Genomic DNA, 22085 nt, shown 5'->3' on the forward strand with positions numbered 1-22085 from the left:
GGTAATTACGATTCCCAATAAGACAGAAGCAATCATGATTGCTGATTAAATTTAGGTATTTTGTTATATATACGAAAAGAAGCACACATATTGGCTGTGGTGATACAGCTTTATGGTAATTATGAGGCCATGGAATCATGGTTGGCGTTGTCTTTTCGGGGCACAATTTTACTCTCAAAGTTATTTTTTAATCTGAATTTTTTTGTTTATAAAGTTATTGTTAGTTGGAATTTAGTATTTTTTTCAAAAATCTCATTATATTATTATTTATATTTTGTGAGGGTGGAAATAGATTATCACTATTAAAAGTTTTTGAAAACTCTAAATTCTGAAATTTGACAATTAAATTTTCCAAAAACATCTAATTGCGAAATTTGACAATAAAATTTCCCAAAATTTTAACTAGATTTTTGCAAAAACCATAAATTTTAACCGGACTTTTACAAAATCCATATTAAAATTTACACTATTTTCGGAACAAAATTATAGCCCTCCATCATGATTTGGCTATTTGAAAGTTGAAAAAGAACAATTCACATGATCAGAATGTATTAAATGAATTTAATTTAAATGTTATGTTGATATCAATTATTGATATTATAATATAATAAAGATATTACCATTAAAATTCTGGGAGTGGGAATTGTTTGTAAGAGACAAAACCACAAATAATCGTATGACACAAAGTATCACTGTAATAATATGATAACATTTCAAAATAACATGATTAATCAAAACATAAATTCGCACTACCTCTAATCATATATGGAATATTATGATTTCTTTCACAAGATTGAAAGACCCTCGAAAATAAAAATATGAAAGCACTGACTCATATATTATTGCAAGCACAAACTTTATTGAAACATAACACTTTTGAAATATCCAAACACGAAACTATATGGATAATACTGTGAACGCTAAAATATAGTGATTGGCTTCATAATACTATGAAATAGCATGTAGGGCTTTCTAATTTCATTGTCAGAGACCTCTGTTGAGCATGCTCTCCAACCTTTTCATCGACTCCAATCTCTCAGCCGCCAATTTCTTCTTCGTTTTCTCAATGTAAACCTCTGCCTCTTTGTCTACAGTTGCGTCCTCAATTCTCTCAGAGCTCTTGTCTGTCTCACCTGCCTCTGGTTTAGCACTCTCACTAACTTTAGCTGCATCACTAGCTTTACTTGAATCTGCTACATGGTTTTCCCCAACTTTAGCTGTGCGCTGCATGGGGGTATGGCCTGCAGAAGATTTCTTGCTAATATCCTCATGACTAACTTGAGAGCCACACCCACCAAACAAGCGTGAAATTGCTTTACATACGCCAGATCTCTTATGTGGGTGTTGCTCAGGAGTCTCGGGGACTCGAACCCTGGGTCTTGTTGCCATTCCTGCACAGAGAAATATACAGATTTTCTTCGAATGGGAATATGTTTCTGTTCCTTAGTGAGGTTATATATAGAGAAGTGACAGGTAGCTTAGTTGATAAGCAATTGAAATTAAATAACAATTAAATTGATTGTGCAGCTAGTTGTACATTTTCATATTCCTCTTCACTGAACTTATCCTTCTTTTGAAGATCACGTGTTTGCGCTCCCTTCATGACGACATTTTAGACGTCATCATCTTAGTTTAGATAATATAAAAGGAAATAAAGCTAGGGTTAGAGAAAATTAAGTTACGTAAAGAATACTTTAGAAAGTCCGGGCCCTAACTTGTCCCGTGCAAAATTCAAAGTCAGTATCTTTTTCTCTATGGATATGCTCTATCAACCAAAACGAAAATAAAAAGAAAAAAGTTGTGTGGGTGGGACAAAGTATCCACATATTTAGTAAAAAATGAGTCGCATTGTTGGAGACAAGTGCATAGAGTTGGAGAAACTAATTTAATTTAATTGAGAAAATAAGTTCACTATTATTGTCTCTTCGCAGATCTCTCAAAGAATATAACTTTTCATAAATTCATGTGGGTGTGTCTGGTTATCCTAAAAATTAAGTATTTTAAATAAGCTATATATTTTTCATAACAATTTTTAATGGATTGAGTTACATGTTAATTATGTATTTTCAAGAAATTATAATTTTTTATATTTATTTTCATACATTGATTTAATATAAAATTATATTTAAAAAATAAGTAATAATTTATTCGTACTTTTATATGTTGTTTGACGATGTATTTATGAATATATATATATATATATATATATTTATGAATATATATATATATATATATATATATATATATATATATATTTAGTGAAATGTGAAAATATAAACTTAATATTTTATATATTTTCATTTAAATTGATTTCCTACACATTTATATTTACTTTGTAATTTTCAATATATAGTAAATAAATATGTTTATAAAGAAATGTGTTGTTGTTTTAATGATATGGTTTTGAAAAGTAGTCATGTTATTTAATATGACAAGTTTATATTTAATTAGATATTTATTTTTTTAAATCTTAAGGAATTTTAGTAAATGATTTGTGTTCTTGATATTTAAATTATTATTCAATGTATTAAAAATTTAGAAATAACCACAATTTATATTAAAAATAGTAGTGGATTGGCTTTTTATAAGAAGTTTTTTTGGGGTTAGATTTGATAAACTAATATTTAAAATCAATTTGTATACACCTTTGTGTTTCCTATAAATAATTTTTTTTTAGTTTAAATGTAATATAAGAAATACATTTTTGAAAAAGAAGAATTTGCTCTGTGTATACATATTTTTTAATATTTTTTAGCGTGTAGATTTTATGTTACTGATTTTCTTCATACACTTTATAATATGTGAACACATATAATATTACTTTTGGAAGAATATAAACTAAAATACTATAATTTCCCCAAAAAGTTGTAAATACTTTATTTACCGCTATAAGAACAAATTAAATAATTAGTGTTATTACCTATTTGAATTGAATAATATTTTTATTTATTGAAAATGAGTAATGATTTAATGTATCAACAAATTTTGTAACTTTTGGGTGAAAGAAGTTGAAAAGGCAGTTGCTGAAAAACCCTAACTATGCTGAAAAACCTTAACTACCTCCCCTAACTGTGAAATGCTTCTAAAGAAAAGGAAGGCATTAAAGGGAAAATTGCTAAGTCTGGTGATGACTAGATAACATGAGCACTATGTGCAAGCAACTTGCAGGAGACAGAAAGTCTCGTGAGCAAGCTAGGGGAGAGATTTGGTCCCGAAAGACAATCTCATGGTCGGGAGGATTGACTAGCAATGAAACCCAAAGGTTACCTCTATCATTGGAGTACTTCACTTTAAAGCAGCTCACGTATGGGGTACCTTTTGGAAAAATTATACTGCTGCACAAACTAAATTATGTGTCTTCTACTGTGAATGAAATGATGTAGAAGTGTGGGATCATGAATGATGGTGATGCTGCGATGAGGGTTTTACAGTCTAGGGTTTCGTCGAGGGTTTCATCGAAGGCAGGGTAGAAGGGGCGCCGAATGCTGGAGCAGCGTACAAGGGCAGAACACGGGCAAGAGAATCAGAGTAAAGAAAGTAGAGTAAGAAGAGTCCAAAAAACCAGAAGCCTGAGGGGTAAAAAGAATTTCAAGAACTAAAGGAAAGCAATGGAAACGGCGCAGGGGAGGGGAGAGATCCCCTCCTACAAAGCAGTGATAACGGGGGAAGCGCGGAAGGAACGTCAGAAGGAAGGAGACAAAACAAGCGAAGGAAAGACTTCAGCAACAGGAATGCAAAGGAAAACGGGAGCAACAAGCAAATTTCTGCCGAGGGCAATGAACAAACCCAGGTTCGTAATACCTAATAACAGACTAGAGAAATATAGAAGTTATATGAAGGATTATGCTTTGATCTGTAAATTTGTAGGATTCTGGCCAGTAGAGAAAGATCTTCTCAGATGGATCCAACAAAGGTGGAAACCAAAGGGACATGTGGAAATAAAGCTGGGGGCGAAGGGCTTTTTTACAGTAATATTCTTCAATCTAGAAGACAAGGAAAGGATCTTTGAGGAAGGACCTTACTTCATGAAAAATGTTGGATTATTTATGAGACAGTGGGTAGACTGTTACAACCCAGATAAGGAAAGAATGCTAGCAGCTCCAATATGGATCAGACTCTTTGGCTTACCAATAGAATTCTGGGACCCAGAAATCCTTGAGGGTATAGGGAATGCAATAGGATCTTTTGTGAAAGTGGCAGAATCGACAAAGAGGGGTAGATATACAACATACACAAGAATCTGCGTGTATATGAACATAACAGAGCCACTTCCAGATACAATAGAGTTGGAATACCACGATGAGATCTGGCACCAACCAATTGATTACGAGCATATCCCCTTTCGTTGCAGAAGATGCCATGAGTATGGACACCTATACCGAGAATGCCCTATCACGTTATCAGAAAAGGAAAAGGAAGCAGATAATGAAAGGAGAAACGCGGCGAAGGAATCAGGACAGGAGGATGAGAACTTCAGAGAAGTGCAGAGAAAGAAAAAAGAGGGAACAACAAGACACAGCCGAAAAAACAAAAAGGAATCAATATTATAGAATCCCAAAACAAATTCCAAGTCTTACAAGACGAAGAAGTGGAAACAGAGGAGAACGAAGATGAGGAAATAGAAGGAATGGAGGTCATAAAGGAGAATGCAGATAAAGGGGTAGATCAAGTAGATAAAGGTCAAGAGGGTACAGAGGAACCAATAGAAAACCAAGAGGATCAACGAAAAATGGAAATAGACCCACAGAAAACAAAAGGCGAGGAAGAATAACAAGTAATGAGGAAGCTTTTGCAGGAATGGAAGACGCTTGATGAAAGATTTATTCTAGAGGAACAGAAGCAGATGTACAAAGAAGCCTTTCAAAGATACAAAGAGAAAAAAGGAATAACTGAAGACAGAAGAGTGGGGAAGATGGAGATGCAGGAAACCCAAAATCTAGGAATGAGCAGTACTGGCAAAGGAGGTAGAAAAAGAGTAGAAGAACAATGAGTGAAACAATTCAAGAAGTAGGAGAAATGCTGGTTAATTCAGGTAGAGTTATACCTCTCTGAGAGGTATTTCAAACCCCTTTGAAACTTTTGCGATGATCATCACAAGCTGGAACATAAGAGGCCTCAACAGTAGAGGCAAACAGAGGTATCTAAATGACAGACTGAAAAAAAGATAAGCCTAGCATAATGATAGTACAAGAAACAAAAATAAGTACAGAGAAAATGAGAGATATTTTGAATAGAAACAAGAATAGATATGAAATGATGGGACAGGATGCGATTGGGAGTGCAGGGGTTTGGTAATAATTTGGAACCCTGAAGAAATACAATTAGACAATTGGATAAGTTTCCCAAGAATTCTAACAGGAACTGCAAAGATTATAGGAACAACAGAGGAGGTTATTATAACAGGTGTTTACGGACCCCATACCCAAAGAGAACGGGAAAACTTTCTGCAAAATCTAAAAGCAATGAGGAATCTAATCCCTGAAATACCGTGGATAGTAGGAGGGGATTTCAATCTGATTAAAAGCTTAGAGGAGAAAAGAGGAGGTCTAAGAAGAATGGATACAGCTATGGAACAGTTTGGAGATATGATAAGGGAGCAGGGACTGATTGATATTCAAACTATAAATGGAAATCATACTTGGAACAACCGAAGAGGGGGAGCTAATCAAATTGCATCACGACTTGACAGGTTCTTAATTTCTGAACAAATAATGATGAAAGATGTTTTCATAGAAGCCACAATTCTACCGGTTGCAAGATCGGATCACTGGCTGATTAAGATGGAAATAGATCTCAAACAAAGACCTAATAACAGACCATTTAGATTTGAAGCATTTTGGCTCAGAAATGAGGGGATGATAGAGAAACTTGAAGAATGGTGGAAGAAGAGCGAACAAAAAGGGAAAAATAAAATGCATACCTTCCAACTCAAATTAAAGGAGTTGAGAGGCAAAATAAAAAAATGGAATAAAGAAGAATTTGGAAATATTCTGAAGGAGAAACAGCGCCTAGAGCAAAGAATGGAAGCGCTACAACAGATGGATATATTAGAAGGTTTACAGGAAGATAGAATAAAGGAAGAAGGAATTATAATAAATCAACTAGAAGAGAGAAGGAAACAAGAAGAGATCTTATGGAGACAGAAGTCAAGGGTTCAGTGGCTTAGAGAAGGAGAAAGGAATACTAAGTTCTTCCATAAAGCAATGATACAACATAGACAAAGAAACAGAATTTTCTCCATTAAGAACCAAGAAGGTCAGCGTGTCCTCCAGCATGATGAAATAGAAAAAGTACTAGTTAATCATTTCAAAAATCTTCTAAATGAAACTCAAGATAATAGAACAGAGGCTATAACGAAGATAAGCAAGGAGATCCCTAAACTGGTAACCAGAGAACAGAATTTGGCATTGATGAGGAAAATTACTATGGAAGAAGTGGAGGAAACAGTCAGGAATATGAAAAGGAACAAAGCCCCTGGGCCAGATGGGTATACGGTAGAATTCTACCAAGAAGGATGGCACTTCCTTGCTGAAGGAGTCCTATAAGTGGTGGAGGAAGCTCGAATTCATCAAAGAATATGGCCAGGTATAAACTCAACCTTGTTAACTCTCATTCCCAAAACTACCCACGCGGATCAAGCTGAAGGCTTCCACCCTATAGCTTTATGTAATGTTATCTACAAGATAGTGGCATTAGTGGTGGCCCAGAGGCTGAAATCCATCCTCCCGAACATAATATCCCCAGAACAAACTGGGTTCGTAGAAGGAAGACAGATTTTGGATGGATTAGTGGTGGCACAGGAAGTAATCCATACCTTAAAAGTGAAAAAGGAAAAAGGAATGTTGATTAAATTAGATCTGTCAAAAGCCTATGACAGATTAAATTGGAGATATTTAGAAACCATCCTTCAAGCCTTCGGATTCTGTGATAGATGGGTGAAATGGGTCTTAAGTATGATCTCCACGCCAAATTTTTCCATCTTGCTAAATGGAGCCCCATCTGCTACTTTTAACGCTTCAAGAGGTCTTCAACAGGGGGATCCCCTATCCCCCTTTCTCTTCATAATAGCAGTAGAAGGATTAGGCAAATATTTCAAAAAAGAATTAAGAGAAAGGAAAATCCAGGGTCTGAGGTTATGGGGCAATCATACTACAGTTACTCACCAACAGTTCATGGACGACATCATGATATACTGTAAAGTATCCCTAAACGAGGTGAGATGGATAAAGAGAATTTTAGAGGTGTTTATGAAAGGTTCAGGTATGGAGATAAATAATGAAAAATCAAGAACGTTCTTTTTTAATACAGTGGAACCCATCAAAAATCACTTAACCAAGACCTTGGGCTATAGAAAAGGGGAGCTCCCAACAAAGTATTTAGGAACCATGCTGGACTCATCATCCATAAAAATAGGAAACTGGAGATCCATTATAGAAAAGATCATGAAAAGACTTGAAAATTGGTCTTTCCGTACTCTGAATCTTGCTGCAAGAGTTGTACTGCTCAAATCAACCATTCAGGCTATCTCGATATATCCATTATCAGTAATGGCAACACCAAGAGGGATATGCAACAAGATAATAGAGATATATAGAAAATTCCTATGGGGAGGGCCTAAGCAAGAAAAAAATTGGGCACTCTGCTCCTGGGATAGCCTAACTAAACCAAACGAAAAAGGCGGATTAGGTCTAAGGGACCCGTCTGTACTAAATCAAGTTCTAGCAGCAAAACTAAGATGGAGATGGATGCAAGGAGGAAAGGACCTTTGGAAAGAAATATGGACAACAAAATATAATATGCCATCAACTCCTGAAGAAATATTAAGGAAACAAGAAATACCAAGAGGATCAGATATATGGAATCTGACCTATCAAAACAGAGAAATAGTAGATGGAAATATATTTTGGTAAATCAGAGGGGGCCAGACTGCGAGATTTTGGGAAGAAGCGTGGCAGCAAAGGGAGAAAATGGTGAATCTACAGGGAATGCAAGATATCTACAGAATAGGGATTGACAAAGAACTCATCTTGGTCAAAGATTATTGGATAGAAGGAAGAGAAAATGAAGAATGGAGAGAATGGAAAACAATAGAAGATTGGAACAGGAATGCAACGGAGGAACAAAAAATCTTGTTTAGTAAGGAATTAGAATCCAGGAAAATAAAAAGCAGAGGAGGCAATGATATCCTACGATGGGGAAAAGAAACTAAAGGAACTTTCACTATTAAGGAAGCATATAATATAAAAGTCCAGCAAGATCAGAGGGAAGAGGAGCAGAAATGGAGAAAACTTTGGAAAAATAAATGGTGGCCGAAGATAAAGATGTTCGTGTGGTTGGTAGGGAGGAAACGTATACTAACCTAGGACCAAATCCAAAAAAGAGGATTCTCAGGCCCATCAAGATGCTGTCTCTGCAACCTAGACGAAGAACACCAGGAGCATTTACTAAATGGCTGCAGAATAGCTCAATACCAATGGGATAAGACTAAAGATCTCTTTTCAAAAATCGAACGAAATCCACAAGATATCATACAAACTCTGTGTAATTGGGGAGAAGGAAAATTTAAAAGCTCGGTGGTGAGAAGAGCCTGGAACATGGTGGCAGGATTCAATGTGTGGAATATTTGGAAAGAAAGAAATGGAAGAATTTTCCAAAGGAAAATATCAAATCCGGAAAAAGTCTGGCAAAGGACCCTGAGACAAATCAGAGAATCAATTCTTGCAGAAGTATGGACAGAGGAAGATTGGAAAACCTCTGAGGAAGAAGCAGAAATCCTAAGAAGGTTGAACTTGGAATAAGGGATGGTCTTTCAACAAAAAACAAAGCAACAACAACCTATCGTTGCCCAAAGTCTTGCAGTCTTCCGAAGGCCACAAGAAGGGTTTATCAAGCTCAACTTCGACGGAGCGGCAAAGGGGAATCCAGGTCCAGCAGGATATGGAGGAATTTTTAGAGATAGTCAAGGAGATATAGAATGGATTTATGCAGAACATGGAGGAACTATGAGTAATAACGAAGCGGAATTCATGGCGGCTTATCAGGGCCTCAAAATTGCAATAAGAAATGGATATAGAAAGCTAGAGATCGAAGGCGACTCAACCCTGGTTATAAACACCATAAAAAAACTAACACAAGGGAAACAGTGGGAGCAGGTAGCCAAAAGTTGGAGAACATCGAGCTTGGTCCAAGAAATTGAAGAAACACTGAAACATATAGAATACAAGACCACCTCTAATGTTAAGCGAGAAGGAAATAAACCTGCGGATTTCTTGGCCAATTGGGGAAGCAAGGAATTAATAGGGAAAGTGGACGACAATTGGACAAACCAAATGGTGATGACAAGATGGGATAGTTTAAGACAACTCATAGATAACGATACCCATGAAACAATATAATTGTAATCAAAAAACCGTGAACCTCCTGAGTGGGAAGACAAGGCAGGTGTATTCGGCAGCAAAGATAGGATAGAAGGACGGCGACCATACCTCCCTAACCATAGTAATTAATGATAATTCAGAGCAGCAGGTACGAAATTCAAATCAAATCTCGGAAAACACCGAAGAGAGCATCATACAAGTTATAAGGGAGAAAGAAAGTGGAGGACAAATACATCATAAACAGAAAGGTGGCGATAAAGCTATAAGGCGGAACAAGAGAAGGATGAAAGACAACAAGAAGTTGAAGAGGGTGGCTAGGAAAGGAGGGACCTGGCAGAGGAATCAAAACCAAAGACTTAAACGAGTCAAGATGGCAGCGAGTTGGGATATAGAAGTTCAGTGAGAGCGGGAAGATTACAAAGACAGACAATCTGAGCGGAGCAGAATCAAAATTGAGGTCGAAAGCTCAGAATACATGGAGATTAACCAGGACGAGGGTTTCCTGAGGGAGACCTTTGAAAAAGGACAGAGCAGTAAAAATGTTAAACAAGGCAGAACAGACGGAAGAAGGAAAGCACGTGAGCGAAGAGGTAAGGGCCAACCTTGGCAAGCAAACAATGGAAAGGAGGGAAACCAGCCTCAAGAAAGACAAAAAAGGGGAAGGAAATATATCCGTAGGACGGTTCATGAGGCAGAGCAGGCTTACAATCAAGAAACAAATGAAGACATTCGAAAAATTATTGAAGTCATGGAAAACAGAGTCCTGGAAGAACCGTCAGACCCTGACATGGAAGAGTGGAAATCGCAGATGCCAGATCCAGGCAATACCAGAGGTAGACTAACCCTATATCGTCGAGCTCTTCACACTTACTGGGTCCTGAAGCACCTTTTGGCCAAGGCAATGGAACAGGTCGCTGCAGAAATGGTGGAGATGGCTCAGGAATCGATGGCAGCAAGAAAGGAGATGGCTAATGTTGAAGGTATAATGTGCAACAGAATGAGAAGATCAAGGAGATACATGAGATGCTGAAGGAACTGGTAAAAACCAAGGACAATAATGAAATCAAAAAGGGAAGCGTGGAGACTTGAGAGGCTAGTAAACTCTCTCTTTTTTATTTTTGATGCTACTGAGCTATTTTGGGAATTTGATTGTATGTTACAACAACCAGTAATGAAGATAGGTCTTTAAGTAGATCTTAGAAAAAATAGTCTCGGAAAACAATCTGATTACAAAGGTTTAATGTCTTGCAAGTTTTTTCTGACAGTATGTGAAAAGAAAAACAGTACCAAATGCTTGATGAAGAGGAACCAACAGATCCGGTTTCCCATATGGGCGGATTGAGGTTCCTTAGTATGTATTTTTCAGTTTTCTGTAGACAATAGAAATTCCTTAGCTTACAAAAAAAAAAAATTATGTAGAAGTGTGCCTAACGCTGGAGTGATAATTGAAAAAGATAATAGTAGGGTTATGTTTTACATTTTTATCTACCGATATCAGGAAAACTTAAGTATAGTAATCTTTTACAGAAGAATAATTAATTGTCGGAGCAAGGGAGTTTCCCTGTAAATCTGGAACATATTTATTTGCAAAAATATACTCTATTCAGATCTATTAATGCAAGAAAATTGATTAATATAGAATTACTGTAGAATATGATTTGTACAGGTAATTTAATGCAAGAAAATTGTCTAATGCATAATTATTGTAGAGTTACTATTTTGTACAAGTCTTTTTATGCATAAAATAAAAGAAGGTTATTGTAAAATTCTGTAGAAAAGAACTAGTGAATAATTTTCTTTGTTAATTGAGTGAAATATAGACAAACTAGGAATTGATTGAAAATGCTGGGAATTCTGTTTATCAAAGAGTGAAAAAACATAGAAGGGGTTGATGTGGCAGGGGCATAAGGGTAGAAACCCTAAAGCTGACCTGGCCAGATTTTTCCTGAGAGTGGACTGTCAATTAAATTCTAAAACCCTGCCAGGTCTTCCTAAAACCCTACAAGGGATTGAAACCCCATGCTATTAACTTTGACAAAACCAATCATCGAACAAGTTAACTAAAGTTCTAGTTTAACCGAAAGACATATAATTAGTTATATCTTAATCACACAAAGGACAATATCCAAAACAATCTCGACACGGAATAGCATAAACAAAAGGAACTAAAAAGAAACCCTGATTCAAGTTTTTCCACAGTAAGCTCTATTCGGATCAATCAAAACTAAAACTTATGAACAAAATTATCATAGGTAGTTGAGAGAACAAAAATAAAATCCATTTATATATCGACCAAAATTCAAATCGTGTTCCATAGAGCATATAATATTTACACATCGAACTGGACATTGATCTATAACTAGATGGAACCAGAATCATAGATATAAGAGGATCGACAAGGCTACAAACCCAGGAAACCGATTCAAATTGGATAACAGTTCTTCATTGCAAGAAAAGTAAATATTCCATAGTAAATACATAATTTAACATGTAAACTACATAGGCACTGCCATAAACACAAGACCCGCAGCTGGATAATAAAACCCTCGTTCATAAAGAGGAAATGTCCATGCATACACCTCAGAACAACGATGGGTATTCACTTGATAACCTTAAAATTTTAACTATACAGAGACCGCAACATTTCAACAGGAATGAAAAGCTTAAATACACAGAGAGTTGAAGCTCTAGCCTCAGTCATCCTATGAGAGTTCCTTCTTAAGCAGACTAGCATAGTCCGGAGTTAAATCTTACCCGAAATCACTCAAGTGACAAAAAACTGAGGAGAATCCATCCTTCGGGCATAGTCGTAAACCTCAAACCTGTAGCTGAGGTTCCTACAGTTCAAACCATGCCACAATCGTTGATTAGAAACAGAGCTAATGTATATCAATCATCTGTAAAGGAAATAAAATAGAGTCACCTTTGTGAATACAATATTACCTAAGGAGCACTCGCTTGTAAGAAAACCATAACCCTGTTTCTAAGAATTTCCTCGCATTGTAGCTCTAGACCAGCGGACCAAGTAGGCCTGCAAGAGGAGATGCAGAACCAAAGTAGGCGCCGAGGAAGGATGGATTAAAATGAAACACCGCCATCTCAAACAAAGATGTGAAAAACCCCAGATGCAGCTTAGTTGTAGGATTGAGATCCCAGATCCTCCACCGTCGATGAGACGAGAGGCCCGAGAGGAGCAGCTGCGGTCGGACGGTCTGCCCGTGCCACGTGCCACGACGAAGCAGGGTATTTAATGTCAAAACAAATATCAATACCATCATAAAGAAATACAGTTTGTAAGCCAAGTGACTGAGACAGCTTGTGCGTGGAAACAATAGGCAGTATGGTTTGGAATTGCGTGGCATAGAGACATTTAATGGAGACCATCACAACATTGGCACTTAAACCAAAAATAAAAGGATTGACAACCAGAAATTTAATCAGAGAACCCTTTTACATGGATACGAATGTACTTACCTCATTAACAGTAAAGTATAGTGTTATGACTATTTAAACTAGGGTGTACATTGATGCAATCCTTTGTATTATAATTTTTTTTTATTATATGTATAATTTGGTGTATTGTGGAGTCGTTACAAATACTAACACAACCACATTAATAAATGTGGTTGATAAACGCCTACAGGCCCATATCAAGCACATATATCGATTATCAATAATATAAGAATTTTAAAAAATATAGCATGTGAAACATTATTGATGGAATTTTAAATCTATAAATATACAATTTTTTTAGTGTATGATATATTTCAATAAGTGATTAAAAAAAACTTATTTAATATCTTTACCTCATCTACTTTACTTATAATCCATTTACAATATAATTCAATTCAAATTTTAAAAATAAAAATATATTTCAAAACATTAAACATAATTTCTAAATCTCATAATTCATTAATTATGGAGGAACTTATCATGGAACTTATTAATATAAACAATGTACTTCATAAGTAAAATATTTCAATGTCATATTAACTAAAATATTTCAATGTCAACTAATATGTACAATGAAAAGAAATAAATTTTTATGGTTAAAATATTTTTAAGCATTTCAAGTAATGTTATTATTTTGTATTTTGGCTATATTTTTGTTGTCAATTTTATCTTTGAGATGGAAACATTTTTTTTTTTCAAATTTTGCATTTTAAAAAAATTAATCAAGAAGAAATTATATCACTCTAAACACTTCTTATGCTTGTGATTAAAATAGAGCAATACCAATTTACAAAAAAACTAATAAGACTAGCTTGCAATTTGAAAATTTGTTATTGAATGATTGCTAATTAACTTTAAAGAACATATTCACTCATGCTACTTTACCTATTTCTACCCTAATTTTATACACCTTTATTTGAAAAGTACATCAATTTTCCATAGAGCACTCCTGCAAATCATTGACATCTAAATCACACTTAGTTACTAAATTTATAGCAGACACATAATTGATCTCGTAGATATTAATAAGCTGGCCAAACATTGTCCTCATAAAATGGTCAAACATGGCCTAGTGATCTAATATCAATGGTCAAACTTCTCATAGAGGTTTTCCACGTTATATTTTGCATTATCAGACACATGTGGCAACATTCACAACTTGTAGCCCACATTCTTCTAGAGTGAGGAGAAGAGTGATCTAATATCAAATGGCCAAACTTCTCATAGAGCTTTTCCACATTATATTTTCCATTATCGGACACATGTGGGAACATTCACAACTTGTAGCCCACATTCTTCTAGAGTGAGGAGAAGATTGGAGTACGCAGTTTGATCTTCCAACAAGTTGAGGGAGATCTTAACACTACAATGGATGAAATTTAGGAAAATACCTTGTTATATATTTTCTTATTTACATAAATGAATGTTATAAATAATAATGAGGAATTTATCATGGAGGAACTCATTAGAATTGGAATAATCTCAAATCCCTAGGAAATTGGTCACTGGGGAGTCACATATGAATCTAATTTTTAAAATTTACTAAAAGTAATGAACCATTTTACTAAGTAAAATCTGCTTATACAAAAATGAATGTTATAAATAATAATGAGGAACTTATCATGGAGGAACTTATTAGAATTAGAATAATCTAAAATCTCTATAAAATTGGTGGGCAAGAGCCAGGAGCCACGTGGAACATATCTAAATTTTTTAAATTTATTAAAAACCAATACAACCTAAAAAAGTCTATAATACACTATAACCATTGATAAGCAATAAGACTAAGCATATGCTGAGCATATTCCCTTGGGAATCAATTTAAGCCCTCAATTAAAAAAAAGTGAACACACTTTCTTCCATCTAAAGTTCATATATATAACTTATAACGAATGAAATCAACAATATGAAAACAAAATATTTTTTTGATATAAAACTCAATAAATAATCCATAAACATCAAATTCACCCTATAATATGATATAGATAAATAAATTCCATCCCATCAAACTGGATTTGAGAAAGAAATATTATTCTTATATATTTTTATATTAATTAAAAATATTTAAATTTATACTAAATTATATTTAATCTTTATTTCTAGTATTTTCTTACTTATTCATTTTCTAAAAAAAGTTATGTGAATTAATTTTTTTTTTTATATATTTAAAATTATGTATATCAAACATTTTTAAATAAATATTAAACATAATTAATAGATCAATATTTGTCCTACTATTAAATTAGAATAATGTAGTATTCCAAATGAAAAAAAAAAAAAGAAGCTAAACTAATAATTTTAATATTTTCAGATGGTTTCATACCACTTCCGATATCATTCTCAACAGATGGGTATTTTATTTTCATTCATGTTCTGTGTGTATTTTATTTTCATACATGGATGTACGCTAAATTCACGGTTGCTTATTTTCCCTTCATGATATCACTTCTTTATGTCACCATCCCACCATTTGCTCGGGGATTATGTATATTTAATTAATTATTTAAAAGGGGAAATAAAGGTAGGTGCATAGACCATTAAGTTACGTTAAGGTTAAGAATAATGAATATTAATGGAGAAAAGTCATGATTTATAAATTTGGGTGTTGGGTAAAGTACCCACATTCTTACTAGTGCCCACGTTATTAGTGGCACCCACCTGCCACCTTTTATATAAAAGGTTAATCACATTGTGCGATATACGCATAAAGTAGGAGAAACGTCATGCTCTATTTTCCTAAAGTTCCCCAACGATGTAATTTAAACTCATGATGAACATCAAACTCATTGTTGACGTCTTTTCTTAAATCTCCCTGAGGATGTAACATGTTTTAATTGAAGATGGATTTTTTTGAAAGTCTCGAGAATGGTATAAGTAAAACATGAGATATTCTTCTAGAAATACAGTTCTCCATCGTTGTTTGTTGCTCTATCGTTGAATTATATGCTTATGCTTATCCTTGTTGTATGCTTATGACCATATTTTTATAGTATTTTTATGCTTGTGTACCAAGTAATTTTTCTATTAAGAAGATGAATTATTAATTAAATCCATCGTTTTTATCCTTGAGAAATCATCTTATCTATTATGTCAATCATCTTCTCTACTATTACCACTTATGAGATAGATGCATTAGCATATTTTTACTAAATGAAACAACTTTAGAGATGAGAAGATGATAGTGTTGAGTGATGTACTAATTATAGATATAGAGTTAAAATTAATATTGATGTGTTTTAAGAGGAGAATGTTGTGTTTTCTAGATTAATATTAACACTTTAACTTTAGTATTAGATGTTATTGATATTTATTATTATCTAAATCTAGCAATAACGTGTAATCAAAACTTCACAACATTTTCTATGCTTTAATGGTTGTAAGTGTAAAAATATTGAAGATATTGTTGAAAATTTATATGAAAATCTCAATCTAAATTAAAGCCTAATTTGGGGTTTTACATTATATAAGTGTGGGTACAAAGCATTGATCATTAGTGATTCGAATTGGAAAATAGATATGTAGCAGGGAAAAATATTTGATTTTGATTAGCTGCCATTAATTTTAATAAGTTACCACATAATTTTAATAAGTTATAGATTTCGTAGAGAAAATGTTGATGGTGCACACCCAAGCTAAGTTAGGTATCTTGAATAAAAGGAAATTGAGATCTATAATATGTCATATAGCTATTATGTTAGATATTTTTATGAATCTATATAATTGAAGTGTTAAATTTCCTCCCAAATCTAATAATATATTGCAAAGAATTTAGAAAACAACTTATTAGAATCAGACAGATTGTATACATTAATTAGAAATTGATATCATTGAATTTGGGTATAATGATGGTTGATGGTAGAAAAATAGTTTAAAGATTAAATAAATGCTTTAATTTTCATCATCTATACATGCAAAATTATTCTATAAAATTATCTTCAAAATTAATAAAATAGATGAAAGTATAGAATTTTAAAATTGTCCAAAATCTTCCTAAAAACAAAATAAAATAAAAAATTTAAAATGAATTAAGTTTTACTCTCTTCATTAAATTTTATGCATACTTTATGAATTTTTGTACATATTTTAAGACATTTTATTATTTTTAATATTACATTTATCACAATTTATTAATTATATATTTTTTAATTTAAATTTAAATTTAATTTAATTTCATAATACTTGACTAAGGCTTCTTTGGCAACAAAGAGCCATGACTCCAACTCATGCATCCTTTTTAGGTTCATATTTGCAATATGAAGTTGCCTCTCCATTTCCTGCAATCTCTGAGAAAGCGACTGCTTCTCTTCCTCCATAGAATTCAACTGCTCTCTAAGTATGCTGCTCTTCCTTCCATCCTCATACATTTCCCTCACCATATCCATCATGGTGGCTATGTCTTGCTTCATGTCTTCATCAAAGACTTTTGTGAAGAAAGAAGAATTTGAGGACTCACTTGTAGAAGTAGTCATTATGTCAATGAACAAAAGAACTTCAAACAAGATTAATAAAGAGCTTATTTGGTAACCCTTTGCAACAAACCTCTTTTGCTTCAAGGATTGCCTCGAGGTCCTTTGGGATAAGAAGAATTCCTTCAACACTTCTTCCTTCTTGTCCTTCCTGGACTGAGCTATCAATAGCTTTCCCTTCACCTTTGCAAACTCAAACAATAGTCAGTTTGCAAACAAGCATACAATCAACCTCTGATCGTTTAAACACCTTTCAGAGAAGCAATCTTTTCTTTGTCAACCAAGAATTCTGATCTGATACCACTTGCTTTAGTATAATAAGCTTTGATATCACCTTCCTGAAGGTGAGGTTAATCAATCTCGAGCTCTAATACCACCTGATCTGAAAATGGGGCCTAAATGCTTCTTGTCAAGCTTACAAGAACCTCTCCCACTCCCAAAGCTTAAATATTCCCAAGATGTAGTGATTAACCAACTGCAGAATTAAAAGTGCTTGAAAAATAGGTGTATGCTTGTATTTGGTTTTTAAATTGATTATGTGTTTTAAGTTTATTTGCTTGAACTGATATACACCATATAACAACAAATATAGCAGCAAATACAATGCAGCAAAAAGCAATCACACATAATAGCAATATAATATCGAGTTCACCCAAAACTCTTAGGCTACGTCTTCTTGAGCTCTAGCCAACTTGACTAGGCTCTATAGGATTATGGAAAGGTCCTTTTACAAGCTCCCTGCTCAACTCCACTGGTTTTCATAGAACACAATGGGCGTAGAACACCATCTTGTCCCTGGGCCTAAAGCTCTTAAGCTTTCTGGCTCTGGCACTGGCTCTGGCTCTCGGCTCTAGCTTTGGCTCTAGATCTGACTCTAGCTCTTGGCTCTGGCCTGTGGCTCTGGCTCTTGGCTCTGGCTCTAGCTCACGCTCTTGCTCTCGGTTGTTGGATCTGGCTTCTCTGAGCTCTCTCTCGGCCTCTGTAATTCGATTGACCTCCAAGCGACTCTCTTAGCAACTTTTAGCTCTCTAGTTCACTCGTTCGACCTCTAAGCGACCCCAAAGACTCCCTCAGCTGCTTGCGCTTTCTGCTCTACCTGCTCTTCTCCACAATCATGCTCTCTGGCTTATTTGAGGCATTCTTCAGGCTCCATGTCTTCCTGTCCATTTCTCTACGTATAATCATTCCTTTGTCTCTTCATCTGGCCCTCTGGTTTCTCGCTCTGTGGCTCTGTGCATTACAAACACATCATTGCTTATAAAATGCCTGCTTTCCACTTGGCATAATGGCTAGGGATTGTTACAAAGGAATCAGGCTCTTTCTTCAGGCAAATCCTGAAAATGGAACAAAATTCCAATACACAAAGTTTTTCTGAAAATACATTATTGGGTGTGAAATCCATACTGCAAACATTATGAAATTGTCCCCATAAACACTTTCAGGTCCATCTTTTATGGCTATCACAAGCCCACCATTGATCTGCGTGATCTTCGATCCAACAACTAACAACCTGTTTCAGGTGGCTTACGTTCACGAATATTACCCGCCCGAAAAGGCGGTTCTCTCTCTCCTACGCCATGCCACGTGTCGGATAGTGTATGGGTTCGGGCGAAGCCCGTTCAATACCACTTACCGCTTGAGGTCCACCTGAAATCCCACTTACCATGGGTTTCCTTTGTATTTCGGTTTTTATAGCAGAAATGTGCTAATACACAGAAAATATGGAAATCTCGGATTTCAAATTTTATGTAATCGGGCTGATCATTCCCATCGGGTCCGGCCCTTATTGGCTTATCGAAAGTCATGTGCCCAATGGCCCTTTTTATCAGTGATCACCGATTACCGATCGCTAATATCAGCGCATCGTTGTCGGCCCCGTCGCTATGTCGCACATCACAATCGCAACGGCCCGGGGGTCTGCCCTTTGACCATGCTGACCGTCAATCCACCACTTTTCATATCGCTGATATTGCACCTCACGTATCAGATTGGCGGGGGTCTATGCCTTCTACTCCTCCGATCGCCGATTATCGCAATAGCTAATCGCATGTCGCCTTGTCTGGGGTCCCGATATCATGTGCAGCCTACCTCCGACACGATATATCAGAGATCATTGATTGGGGGCCCTTCTGCCTTTGTGTTAAGTCCAATCCCTTGCACATTTGCAATTCGATTTCCTTAAGGAGCCTTTTATGCTAGTTTTAGAAGAAATGCCTCGTTTTCCAAAGGACAAAGGTAGCCTTCTTTCTGTGATAACTTCTTCATCCAAAGTCCATTTTAGCCCATTCAAGTTGCAGTAGATTCAGAATGTGAAGATCTATGCAATTGAACTATTTCCAAGAGCATCCTTAGACTTTCATTTTCCTCTATGAGGAACACTTCAGAATTAGAAGTCTATCCAAGATCCATTTTGGATCACCTATGGTATTTGAGGGTGCTAAATCTATTTATCCATTCAATAAATCTATTTAAAAAACACAAAATTTTGAAATTGTATAGTCCGATTTTAATGAATTCCAGCTAAACAAGATATTTTATCTATAAATTAGAAACAAACTATTTCATTTATAAATTAAATTGCGCTCATATATTGATTTCAATAATATTTTTCAAGAATAATAATATTTAATATAATATTTTTTTTAATTAAAAAAAAGCCAATATAATTACAATGTATAGAAACTGAAGTAGTAATTTGTTTTTTTCGTTAATTTTGTTATTGTTGTTGTTGCTGTTATTGTTTATATTTCTGCTAATTTTACTTACATGATATTTAAATTACATTAAATACATAATATATATTTTTGTTCACAAATTTATTTATTTATTTAGAATATATCTATATATATATATATATATAGATATATATATATATATATATATATATATATATATATATATATATATATATATATATATATATATATATATATATATATATATAGATAGATATATATATATTTGAAAAAGAAAGATCTTATATATTTGAAAAAGAAAGATCTACCAATTACATAAATATTTTTTAGGTTTTTTTAGTTATGTAGATTGTATGCTAATTGTTTTCTTTAAACCCCTCAAAATTTATATAAGAAAATGTAAATATAAATTTTAGAAGTAAATAAACTATAAATATAACATAAAATCAAATTTATGAAAATAGTAAATCATTAAATAAAATTTGATTGAGAAATCCGCTAACATCATCTTCACCACTCAACATGATGTAGAGAAGGGATTTCACCCCTTCAAATTGTATGTGCAAAAAAAAAAAAAATTGTAGAAAGGGCACAGGTTTTAGTTTTTTGAACCTTAGATTGAATTGCAAATCTCAATTCAAAATTATTTGAAATCTCACTTTGTTAATTTAAATAGAATTTCTCAACTAAGTTTCTATGTCAACATTATAAAAAAACACCTTAACTAAAGAAATATCTAAGTGAAGATCTTACTAAAAATAAAAAAATGGCCCAAGTTAAATCTAATTTCTCAAATAAGGTTATATGTCAATGTTATAGAAAAATGCCTAATCGAAGGAGAGACGTCAACCCAAGTTCTATGAAATAAATACTTTTACTAAGGAAATAAGTTTATCGAGGCTTTGCTTTAACTTAAAAACCTCATAATGCAATAAATTTTAACATAAAACAAATACATCTTGGAAATAAAAATGTAAAATTATGAGAAGATAATCCTAAACAATAGTGTAATAACATTGATTATGGAGAATTTAAGAAACCACCAGAGGATATATTTGTTCCAATGTATGGATGAGCATTGATGAAGATGAGATCTGAGATTAAGCTACAGAATACATTATCCCAAAACAAACCAAATTGGGGAGTATTCAATCTTCAAGTCATCCAATTGGGGAGTATTTAGGGCATCAAATTTAGGGCCATATTAATAAATTTTAACCACATCAAATTTAGGGTCATATTAATAAATTTTAACCACGTTGCTTCAATTGAGGTTATATTCATAGTTTCATTTATATTTTTGTTTATCACTTATATATTTAGTTACATAGGGATATAATTCCATTAATTATTGCAAGGTTTTATTTTTTCTTCATGATACTTATCTATACACATGAATGTGGGGCATTATTATTCACATAATCTCATCCTTCCCATCAACACCATTGTTTATGCCATGTATCCTAATTCTCTTTCCTAGCTACTTCTATGCAACAGGATTAAATTTTATGGAACACTAAAAAACATTTGATTAATGTTTGAGGAAGTATACCCAAGGTGTACCATAAGAGTTGATGAGGTTATCGATACCTTTACCTTTCAAAATTTTCTTTTGGATGATTTCCAAGAAGGCATTCTTATCATACACGATTATAATACTAAATGTTTAAGAAAACTTGTCACGATACCTATTGAGATCGTGTAAAAGGTGGTAGCTAATGTCACCAAATATTCCATGCTACAACATGCTTAATTCATCCTAATGTGTTAGAAATATATATTTTGTAATAACAATAGAAAATACATACATCTTGGACAACACATCATCTTTGCAGCCACAATATTTGTACCATCAGAAAAGTCCTATAACGACTATTGAATCAGGAGTGAAGTCCACTTGCTTGTTGGTACCTAAATGGGTTATCTAATAAATGGAAAGATGGATTATGGAAAAGGAGGCTACATGAAATATATTATAAAACTCCCATGATCTAAATCAATGGCCTCTTTCTTACATACCTAAACTAGTAGGTAACCTTTCATTAGGATGGTAAGTCGTAAACATTTATTGTGATGACACTAGATGGTTCAAG

General features: G+C 34.1%; 1 protein-coding gene across 1 annotated transcript; it reads right to left on the reverse strand.

Moving 5' to 3' along the window:
* Window positions 1-811: 811 nt before the first annotated feature.
* On the reverse strand, window positions 812-1440 carry LOC149213685 (uncharacterized). Its single transcript, XM_089390790.1, has one exon. It carries the CDS (start codon window positions 1387-1389, stop codon window positions 985-987), a length of 405 nt encoding a protein of 134 aa, XP_089246916.1. The 5' UTR covers window positions 1390-1440; the 3' UTR covers window positions 812-984.
* Window positions 1441-22085: the final 20645 nt, after the last annotated feature.

Source organism: Pinus tabuliformis, chromosome 1_1 (assembly GCF_031772625.1).
Source record: "Pinus tabuliformis cultivar Carrire ecotype Pingquan chromosome 1_1, CPIR1, whole genome shotgun sequence".
NCBI lineage: Eukaryota > Viridiplantae > Streptophyta > Pinopsida > Pinales > Pinaceae > Pinus > Pinus tabuliformis.

Excerpts from the sequence above, each read along its gene's own strand:
- LOC149213685 (XM_089390790.1), bottom strand. The coding sequence starts at position 1,389 with ATGGCAACAAGACCCAGGGTTCGAGTCCCCGAGACTCCTGAGCAACAC.